We start from the raw sequence: 11563 nt of genomic DNA on the forward strand, positions 1-11563 counted from the left end.
AGAAACACAAGTAATTATACTTAATGACTGGTAGAGAAAGACAACACACGCACGCACTCCATTAAGCCTTGCAATAAAGAGTAGAGGGGGGAAAAGTAAAAATAATAGTAATAGTAATAGTAATAGAGAGAGAGTAGATAGTAGTAGAGAGAGAGAGAGAGAGAGAGATAATAATAATAATAATAATAATAATAATAATAGTAGTAATAGATAATAGAGAGAGAGAGAGAGAGAGAGAGAGAGAGAGAGAGAGAGAGAGAGAGAGAGAGAGAGAGAGAGAGAGAGAGAGAGAGAGAGAGAGAGAGAGAGAGAGAGAGAGAGAGAGAGAGAGAGAGAGAGAGAGAGAAGCAAGGTGTAAATATACTTCTGAAGACTGGATGGAGACACAGCATAACACAGCACAGTAATTTAGAGTGACATGCGCTGTTGTGTGAATACTTAATACAACAATTACAATGTGTAGGGGTGGGGGCTGACATGACACCCCCCCCTCTTTACTGTCTTCACTACTACAATAAAGTTATCAATCACAAGTGCATTATTCTATGTTTCTCCACCTTCCACTACCTTGTTTCCTTTGCTTTTCCTCTTTTTCTATAAGTGGAAATAACTTATGTTTTATTCTCATATTGTCACCTGTAGGAATTAAATCTTTCACAAATGCAGGTTACCAAATATTTGTCTCGGAATTACTATTAACACCTTTGATTCCTAACATACAAATACATTATATATTCTAATAACAAAATAATGTTATGCTATGCTATATACTGTAATACTTTGGTTATCAGCATTGTTTTTTTTTTCTTTTTTTTTTTTTTACCTCAATCCTTCAGTACTGGGACTCATTTTCACCTTGAGATTTGTGTAGGATAAGACCATTTAACTGACATTAGGAAGGGTCTAAGGAGGTCTGAAGATTAATGGCCAGTCATCATTATTTGAATCCCTACACAAGTTTCTGAAGCTGCATTAAATCACCAAATAGTCACCAGAATGAATATGGAAACATGTCATGGTACTGAAGGGGTTAACAATAGATCACAGCAATTTTTTTTAACCCCTTCAGTACCATGACACATTTCCACATTCATTCTGGTGACTATTTGATAATTTTATACAGCTTCAGAAACTCATGTGGAGGATTAAACACATTGAAGACTGTGGCCATTAACCTTCTGACATCCATAGACCCTTTACTAGTGTCAATAAAATGGTCTAATGGTACACAAACCTCAAGGTAAAAATGTGTCCCAGTACTGAAGGGGTCAAAAAAGGGTCAAGATTAATGTGATGAACTCATTCTATCATCACACACAGTTTATCATTAGTGCATAGTTATCACACAATTTACTTACTTCTATACTTGTACACCCCAAACATACAAATAGTTAGTATAGAAATAGCAGTTACCATCAATTTGTTACAGTATTAATTTGCATAGACACATGGAGATTACACCAAATTTATAGCAGTGTGCAAAAAAAAGAAAAAGTTTACCTTGACAGTAACTCTATAATACTAGCAGATGAGTGTCTTCTTATCTTATCTTATCTTATTTGCCTTTGTTACCCTTGGCCAGCTTTGCCCTTAAAAAAAAAAATATATATATCAAAATCTTTTATCCCCCACAGTTCACCTTCACTTCACACTAAGTACTCCTTAACACACAAACAGTCTATCACAATTCATCTTCAGTAATTCACATCACAATTTCTGACACTCCTGGGGCACTGAGATATCACTACTAAGGCTACAGACACACGGAGCACCCACACCTACCCCGTCTCCCCTCACAGCCCTTCAATCAACCCCCTATTCCCCCCTCACAGCCATTCAATTACCCCTTCCATCACTGGTTAAAAAAACACTAAACTAAACTAAAATAATAAAACCCATGTTGAGAGAGAGAGAGAGAGAGAGAGAGAGAGAGAGAGAGAGAGAGAGAGAGAGAGAGAGAGAGAGAGAGAGAGAGAGAGAGAGAGAGAGAGAGAGAGAGAGAGAGAGAGAGAGAGAGAGAGAGAGAGAGAGAGAGAGAGAGAGAGAAGGGAAACAGGAAAAAAGAGAAAAGCATCACCACACCTTAAATATTTTCCCCCAGCACCTGCAGCAGTTCCCGGCAAGGTGGCAGTACCCGGTCTGCGTCCCCCCGGGTGAAGCGATCCCTGGGGCAGCCTTGGAATGTTGGGTAGAGAGTTGCTGCAAACTCTCCTGTGATTTGCTGAATGGTGTTGGCCAGCTGAGTAGCGTGGTGGTTGTCTAACAGAAATGCAAGTTGGGTTAGGGATCTCTCCAGTGGGCCATTTCCATCTCTACGCGATGCCTCCTCTCTGTCTTGTGCAAAGAGGGCAGCCAGCAGGACCTTCTCAGCAGCCTGGAGGGAAATCAGACTTGCATTACTCTCAGGCTCCTATTCTCAACCACTTCTGTGCTTCACCTCCACTATTTCAAATGGCTATATCTAAATTCACACTTTTTTTTTTTTAGGCACTTTTTACGGTTCTAGAGGCAGAGTGACAACATTTCTACATTACTAAATAGAGGCTGGGATTCATGAACCCTCAAGAGTTCACAAGATTTCCAGGGGTACTCTGATTGCTGATCTATTGATATCCTTCACTGTCCTATCGCAAATTGAGTTAGTGGCAGTCACTAAATTAACATTCTGTTCGATGTAACACTCTTGAAAACTCCGCTAATCATCTCTGTGGCCCTGGAAAATAGTCGTGGTGAGAGCAAAGCATTTATAATCAAGTTGTTATGGTTCTAGAGGCAGTGACAAGATTTCTACATTATTAACTAGAGAAACACTCTTGAAAACTCCGCTAATCATCTTTGTGGCTCTGAAAATAGTCGTGGTGAAAGAGCAAAGCATTTTAAAGCAAATTTTTATGGTTCTAGAGGCAGTGACAAGATTTCTACATTAATAACTAGAGAAAACACACTTGAAAATCCTGCTAGTCATATCTGTGGCCTTGGAAAATAGTCATTGAGAGAGCAAACCATTTCTGAAAAAGGACCCCCAGATTCAATACATACCCCAGTAACAACACAAGGGACAGCTGCAGTGAGTCTAAGTGCCACGCCTGCACACAGCTGCCCCTGACATGACCACCATCAATCTCTTTATGCCTTGACACGGAGTTTCCTAATACATCCCTGGAAGTGTGACTCTCTCTATGGGGGGCTGTGGGGCTGTGAGTGTCAGTCAGTGTGGTGGTTACGTCTCAACTCTTTAACCTCTTCAGTACTAGAATGCATTTCCATATTCATTCTGGTGACTATTTAGTGATTTTATACAGCCTCAGAAACTTATGTGGGGATTAAAGTAATGAAGACTAGCCATTAATCTACTGACCTCCATAGAGCCTTGCTAATGTCAATACAATGGTCTAACTGTACACAAATCTCAAAGCAAGAATGTTCCAGGATTGAAGAGATTAAAATAGTAAAGACTGTGGCCATTAATCTTCTGACCTCCATTGACAGTCCTTAATATCAATAAAATGGTCTAATTGTACACAGAGCTTATGATAAAAATGTATCCCAGTACTGATGATCTAACTGTACACAAATCTCAAGAGTAAAAATGTGTTCCAGTACTGAAGAAATTAAAATAGTGAAGACTACCTATTAATCTTCAGCCCCCCATAGACCTTTCCTAATGTCAATAAAATGGTCTAATTATACACAAATCTGAGAGTAAAAATGAGTCACACTACTGAAGGGGTTAACAGAATTTGAAGACATAGGAAGCTGCAAGGAGCCATAAGGCCTACAACAGTTTACCCAAACACCACAAAACCGCAAGACTCTAAGAAACAGTTCTGGTAATTTGACACATAACTTGAGCACTCTGGTGAGCACTGTGCCTGGCAACTGTGCTTCCTATGGCTGATTGACTAACAAACTCATGGCAGTGTGAGGCAAACATTTGAACACTGTTGACATGTGTGGTGTGTCATCATGGAGCCAGCCACTCATTCATCCTTTTATCCTACCAGCCAGCCAGCTTCCCCCACTCACCTGGTAACACATGGCCACAGCCCACCAAGGCATCTGCTCCACCACAGCCTCCGCAGCCTCCAGGTCACTGCGGGCTTGCCTCAACCACTTGTGGGCCTCGGGGTGGTCTGGCCTGGGCTGCCTGGGTTGGTTGGGAGCCATTCTGTTTCTGTTCCTATTCCGGTTCATGTAGCGGTGGGGCGGGGGACGGAAGCAGTGGGAGTAGGCCGCGCTGGGGGGTGCTTGGGGTGGGTTGGTGGGGTCCTCCTCCTCTGGGATGTCTTCCCCACGCTCCAGCCGCCCCACCAGGGACATCATGTACTGCATCACCTGCGTGCACAGCTCCACGTTCTCAAGGTTCTTGTCGGGGTGCCACTTGAACTGCAGGCGCCTCAGCAGGTGCCGCCTCTCCTGCTCGTCCTCCACCTGCCAGATCCTCCTCAGCTCCTCTCTTATATTCCTGAAGATGTCTTCAGGATTCTCAAACTCCCGCCGAGAAGCATCGCTGTCCTTCCTCACGAAGCGGTACAGCTGGTGTGCCCTGACGGTGACCAGGCAGGGCGGACCCATGCTGGTGTTGACCTGGTAGATGTTCTCCATGTTACAGATGGGGTGCTTCTCCACCAGCCTCACCACCTCCACTATCACAAAGATGTTGTTCTCCTCTGCATCCTCGTCCTCTGGCTCTGCTCCTCTGTTCTCACACAAGTACTTCCTCATACAGACTATCTCCTTTTCGTGGAACTCTGAGAAGCTGTTGTCCAGCAGGGGCAGGAAGTGGTCCTCCAGATAGGTGCCCACATCACTCCTGAAGAGGCTCCGCACAGGCATGTCGGCGTTGTACTCCTTGATGCCCCTCTCATCCAGATACTTGTGGATGTCATGGGGCTTCCCGTAGCAGGCAAACAAGTCTGAAAACTCCCTCATGTTGTGAATCTCCCACTTGCACAGTACCTTCACATATGCATCCCAAAGAGAATTGGGTATCATTGTTTGTGGGATCCTCTTAGAGAGGTAAAGAGTCAAAGTCCTCTGGTCCTCCTCACCATCTACATCTATAAAGGTCATTCTCTTCTGGTGGCCGATGACTGTGTTGAGCAGAGTGAGAGTGGTCTGGATGGCATTCACCTGCCTCACCGTCACCTTCGCCAGCAGTGACGACACTTCTTCCTTTTCCTCTTTTGTGAGGCCACTGCCGTGTTGCAGCCTGTAGTGGTGAATGATCCTCAGAACACCCAGCTTGAACTCCTCCGACTGAAGCAGCTCTCTTATTTCCCAAAGTAACATTGTAGGCTCCTCCTGCATTCCTTCCTGCTGCAGAGTTATCTTGCAAGCTTCTGACAGGAACTTTGGCTGCAGTCTCTTGGGTAATTCCTTCACAAAATAGTAGTCGTCAAATTGAATTTTAAGGTATTTGAAACCAATGAAGATAGGCTCACGGAATGCCTTCTGAACACTCACCAGTAACTTAGCATTGTCTGCCACAAACATCTGAGAGGAGCTTCTGAGAGTCTCATCTTGGGCTGGCAAGTACAGCTCAGGCACAGACAGATTCTTCAACTTGTACCTGTCCTTCACCAGTCCCTCGAGGGCCATCTTCATCCGCTTGGCCTCCTCCGCATGGAGTTTCTTCTGCCTGCTGGCCCCGTGGATCATCTCCAGAACATGAGCGTAGGTGTTGGGAGTGGCACCTTCTGGCATCCCAAGTCTTGCAAACACGTTAAAGAACTTCCCATAAACCACCGGCGCTTTGTAGAGGTAAGGCAAGATCTCCACCTCCAGGCTGCTCACCACATGACTGGTGGAGACAAAGGCGCTGTGGTCTGGGATGTGGATGATGGGGACGTCTCTCTCCTTTAGGGACTGCACTTCACTCCTTCCTGGTTGTGACAAGTGTTCATATATACTTTCCATCACACTTCCTACAACTTTAGGTGACTTCTCTGGAGTGGCCTGCATGGAGGAACAGAACTTCACTATGTGTTCAAGAATGTCTGCTGCAGGAGGGCTCTCCACATTCACCTGGTTGCCATAATGCTTCTGTAGTTTTTTTGCAACTTGTGTTGCATATGATGGAAGCAAACTCTTAGTTGACCAAATGATATTGGCAAATTTTGGGTTGACACCTTCTGAAAAAGCCAGCAAGCCAGAGTGTGTCTGGTGGTGTGGCAGCAGTGCCTCCAGCTTGTCATACTTCGTGGGGACCAGAAACTGTATGTCCACAATTTCTGAGATTTTTGGCAGCAAGTCTTCATGATGATCATACAGATAGTCACACAAGACTTTAGATTTCTCGACACTTTCATCTCCCAGTGACAGTGATGATGCAAATCCCACAAACATGTCAGGGGTGACGTGGTGCACCAGCCCTGCCAGCCTCAACAGGCGGTGCCACTCTGACTTCCTCCATGCCTCGGGCAGGTTGGCCAGCCCCATCACACAGAACACTTCAATATTGTGATCATAGAACTGGTCAGCAGTTCTCAGCGTGCCATCAACTTCAACGAAGGGACACGACCTCAGAGTATCAACAACATTCCGCTGGGCCACATTCCACTCCCTTTCTGAGTCATACGGCAGGTTTTTGTTGAGGTGTTTGAGGTAAAACATCCTCTGAGTCTCATTCAGCAACCTCATGTTGGGCAGGATGACCCTTGCGTACAGTTGTAGTTCCTCAAGCAGAGAGTTGGGTTCAATGTATTTGTACAGATCAGTCATGCTGACTGAGTCCGGCTTGCAGACCACCAGTAGACTCAGCTCAGAACAGACACCTTCTAACCCTTCCAAATTGAGAACAGATTTTTCAAGAACAATGAGTTTCCTGCCCTGCAGAGTGCAAGGCCGACCTGAATGGTGTGGAAATATTTGCAGGGCCCGGATCTTGTTGCCCGACAGTGAACACTTGCTGCAGTGCTTGCCGAGGTAGTCAAGCATTTCGTCAATCACAACTCTGTCTTCAGGTTTTTGACCACACACCTGGAAGAACATATTGACTGATTCTCGGTGGAAGTCAAGGAGCTGCAAGACAGCAGCAGGATCTTTCAGTGTTGCCGCAAGCTGCAACTGAGTGGGTATATATGGCTTTTCTGGCTTCTGTTCACAAGCAGGCAACAAATAGCTCCTAACCATACCCAGTACACTGCCACCCATGTGATCTTTGCTGCCCACAGAAAATGGAACTGGAACAGGCAGCTTGTTAAAGTCTGTGATGTTACCTGACACATCAAGCACCTGCCAGGCCTCTGCAATGGGGATGACAAACACCTGCCCTTTTTCTTCCACTGGATAAAATGCAAACTTCCCGAGAGTCCTCAGTATGTACTGTTTGGCCTGTGCCCAGTCCACTTCTCTCTCCTGGCAATAGGCTTTCTCAACATACTGAACAACAAACTCCCAGAGGTTCAACAGCCACTTCAAGTCTGGGAGAGGAAGTCTGGCATTGGCCGTGCACTGCTCAGCATCCAGGATGCATGGCAGGCGCTCCCCAAGGTCTGCTGGGGTGAAGGTCTTCACCACACGCTCAAACTTGTCTCTGGCCCCTTCAATCACCGCCACATAACTGTGCAATGTAAATTCCTTCCCAAATTCAAATTCAGGCAAGAGGTGACAGAAAGAGGACAAGAACACTGGCTCCTGGATGCTGAAGCACCCCAGCATGCCGTCGTTAGTCACCAGCAGCGGCAACTTGTCCACGCTGGCGTCTGAGAAGCCCTCACCTCCCATGACGTACTTCAAGACACTAAGAACATTGGCATACTTCAGGAAGGGTGTGTTGGCCACCTTTCTGCCCACACACGGCCTGCAGCAGTCCCTGATGTCTTGGTCCCAGGACTTGACAAATGTCAGGGCCACATCCGGGCTGAGCAGAGGGCACTGGAACTCCTGGTCGGCAGCTGCCAGCCTGTGGCGCATCCTCTCGCTGCTCACCTTCATGCCCAGCCTTCTCAAGATGTCGGCGATGACCTGCTGACTGTGTCTGTGTCTGTCTTCCATTGCTACCGGTGTGAAGTACACAGGGAAGTGGTCACTGGAGGTGTGGAAGGCATGCCACACCAGATGCCCCTTCCTAATCTCCTGTGCAGGTTCTCCTCTCTGTGTGGCCAGTGAGCACCCTGAAAATGTGGTTCGTGGTGGTGGCAGGTCTGTTTCTGGGATGAAAGAGTCAAAGAAGTGAAGTTCCTTATCTCTAACCCGCTCATAAAACCACTTCACAAACTTTTCCCATCTTTCACCATGCACCTGCGAGGCCAAGGGCAGCACACGGTGGAAGATCCACACCTTGCTGGCGTATTGGTCTTCCGTCATGTGGCCATCACTGTTGTCGTGGAACAGGAGACTCCTGAACTCCTCGGCGGCGCAGACAGCGACCGGCACCAGCAGTTCCTTCAGCAGCCACTCGTTCCACAGCCCCTTCATGTCCCCACGCCCCGTCCATAAGTCCCGTCGTGAAGAGTTGAGAGTGAAGTGTCCGTTGATGCTGAATGGCAGTCCAGACTTGGCAGGCAGGGGCAAGTAGCAGGAAGTTGAAAACATGTCATTTGGGTCACTAGCACAGGGCTGGTGGTTTTTTGTGGCCAGCAAGATGGCTACCCCACCATGAGGCAGCATGTTCAGTGTCTTGAGACTGAAGGCTTCCCTCACTATCTCTGGCAGACTGTCCTTCTCCTCCACCCCAAGCTGCTGCACCACCAGCCATTGGCTGCCTCTTCCCCTGCTGTCCTGTATGCTCATGGTGTAAGAGGTCCTCACCATGTCCAGGGCACAGGGGTCCCTCACCTCCCGGTCATCCCCATGCTTCAGGGTGAGCACCGGCAGGTTGCTGCTCTTAGGGACTGTGGCCTGCACGCTGTACTCCTCCTCACACTGGCCGTCACTCAACACCTTCCTGATGGACACTTTCCTCACATTCCTCAAGAACAACAAGCAGTGTGGCATTTGCCTCTCAAATTCCTTCAGCATCCTGCACACATCGCCTTCCTTGGGGATCTCACTGGATATGAGCGAGTCCTGCTTCGTCCGCAGGGGCAGCCTGAACATGGTGCCTTCCTGCGGGAAGTGCTGCTCCAGGTACCCAACGAAGGAGTCTGGATGGTCCTGCCGCAGGTCAGTCAGGTTGACAAACTGCACGCCGGGGTACTCTGGCGTGGCCGAGGGATCGTACCAGCAGTGCGGGTCAAACATGCACAGAGTCTCACCTTTGGGGACCCGAGGACCTTTAGTGAGGAAGGATGGGGCGTCAGTCAGATGATAGACAGCATTGAAGCCAATGCCGTACTGCCCCGTTGTTGCTGGGTCCTCTCTCTTGCTGCTGTTCCCCAGGTCCTGTATGCTCTGGAGGTCCTGCTCAGTGAAACCCTTGTTGTTGAACACAATCAGGGCTGGCCCCTGTAAGGGTGCCCACATGGGGTCAAACAGTCTCTGGTCTGGCAAGCGTCTGAAGTCCTCGTAGAAGATGACCTCCGTGGCCCCGGCATCGTCGGCATTCTGCAGGAGCTCCTTCATGATGCCCGAGTCGCAGGGGTACTCGGCTAGGATGTTCCGCAGGCGGGTGGTGAGGGGCTCCTTCTGGCCAAAGCGCAGCCGGCTGGACGACTCTGATAGGCGCTTCCTGGTCTTGGACTTGATGCCGAGCCACTTGCTCATGTCCCGGGACACACTGATGCTGGGGTGCAGGCACAGGAACTGGCCGGAGCTGAGTTCCGCCCCGTCGTCAAAGCAGAGGTCATGGGTGGAGCGCAGTAAGCCCTGGCTGTCTGGCAAGTGAAGGACTTGTTCCAGTGCTGCACTGCTGTCCCTCACCTGGAACAGCACGTTGAGCAGCCTGGACACCTGCAGCACGTCCTTGTCTCCAAGTCTCCTGTCTGCAAAGGTCTCCCTCTTCTTCTGAATCACCTCCATCACGGCCTCATAATCAAAGTTTTCTCTGATGCCGAGTGTCTCCATCAGGCACTCATACTTCTCCAGCCCTTCCATGCGTGCTGAAAACAAGTCCGGGGCACAGTTGCTCTCGCCCTGCACCGCAAACAGTCTTGGCGCTGCAAACCCGTGGGTGGTGGCCAGGATCTTCTTGTCTCGCAGTTTTCTTACTTCGCCGATGTTGTTTGAAGTTTTTTCCCTCCTTGTAAGCGTGATAAAATGTTCCAGGTGTTCATATATAGCATGGCACATGAGGACATTATCCCTCTCAGCAGTAGCAGTGCTGAACTCACACAACTGCTTCACCACTGACACCAGAGGCAAGTCGTGAGCATGTACAGTGACCCCAAGCTTCTTCAACACTTCTGTAGGTGGTCTCCTTAAAGACTCTTCAAGCAGAGCATGGAAGCTGCCAACCAGAGGGCTGAATGCTGCCAGACACAAGGCTGGGGGACACTCCACCACCACCGGCAGACGGCGGCCTTGGCATGTGGCTTCCCTATGGCTGGTGCACCACTGTGGCTCTCCCCCTGCTGGGCACTCTTTGTGCCAGACAACACTCCATCCCTCTGGCTTTGCCATAACTGGTAAAAATGGAACAGGTTTTAACTGGTGAGCGAGTTCTTGTTGCTTCTGTGAATCCTGCATCGATATATAGTCCAGCAGCTCGGAGACCCTGTGTCTGGCACACTCGGGGCAGGCCCGGGCCAGACCAGCCACACTCTGAGCGCGCTCCACCACCAGTTCCTGGGGAAGACTGTGTGTGCTCATCCCCAGTTTGTTCAAAGCAGCTGATCTTGTCATGGGATTCAAGAAGTTCTTCATTGGGAATCTCTCATCTTCTACAGAGAACATCTTGGCGATTCTAGACTCTGGACTGACAAGTTCGCAGGGAAGCCTGGGGATACCGTGCGGCTGGGTAGGTATGCAGGGAAGGGCACGGAGCAGCCACATGTAATAGTGTCCACTCTCTAGGAGATGGATTGTGAGCAGATCCCTCTTCTCAGTATTCACCAGTCCTTCTGACAGGTGGGGAAGGAAGTACTGCTGGAAGAACATTTCCTGGGTGATGGTGTGCTGCGCCAGCACCTGCCGGTCAAAGCCAGCCTGCACGTGCCCGGGTAGCTTCACCATCCTCACCTCAGTACATGAGTGCAAGTAAGCCTCTAGAAATTCAAAGGCAGCCTCTCCCACCTCAGGCACCTGCAGGAAGTCATCCTCCAAGAGGCGGCAGCGTGAAAACGGGTGCCACTCACCACGACCACACCGGAACAACTCCAGATCTTCTTCCAGCAGGGTGTTGTAAAAGCTTGTGGTGAGACCCTCCACCAGGGGACCCCCACCACACCCCACCACCGGCCACGTGGAATAGTATTCACTCCCAGCAGACAGCCCCAACTGCCTCAACGCCTCGGCCAGCCCCAGGTGGGCCTGCACTGCAGCGTCCCCCAGCAGTGTGGCGTTCCAGCTGAGGGCATGGCGATCGTCCTCAGTCTGGGTGAGGAGGCTGGTGCGATCCGATGCCACCTCCAGCACCCCATTCACCTGCACCGGCAGGAAGGTCTTCACTGGCAGAGGCAGGAAGCAGTGGAAGTGACCTTCACGATAAAACCCTGGGGGAAGGTCTGCCAGGCACAGTGGC

General features: G+C 49.1%; 1 protein-coding gene across 1 annotated transcript in view; it reads right to left on the reverse strand.

Annotated features, from left to right (window-relative positions):
- Positions 1-1113: 1113 nt before the first annotated feature.
- LOC123516930 (sacsin-like) overlaps positions 1114-11563 on the reverse strand; it is a 27919-nt gene continuing 17469 nt past the window's right edge. The window contains 2 exon segments of the mRNA XM_045276714.1: positions 1114-2374; positions 4027-11563. The exon segment at positions 4027-11563 is cut by the window's right edge and continues 1589 nt beyond it. Coding sequence (XP_045132649.1) covers positions 2084-2374; positions 4027-11563 — 7828 coding nt within the window. The 3' untranslated portion in view covers positions 1114-2083.

The sequence above is a fragment of the Portunus trituberculatus genome, chromosome 6 (assembly GCF_017591435.1).
Source record: "Portunus trituberculatus isolate SZX2019 chromosome 6, ASM1759143v1, whole genome shotgun sequence".
Taxonomy (NCBI): Eukaryota; Metazoa; Arthropoda; class Malacostraca; order Decapoda; family Portunidae; genus Portunus; species Portunus trituberculatus.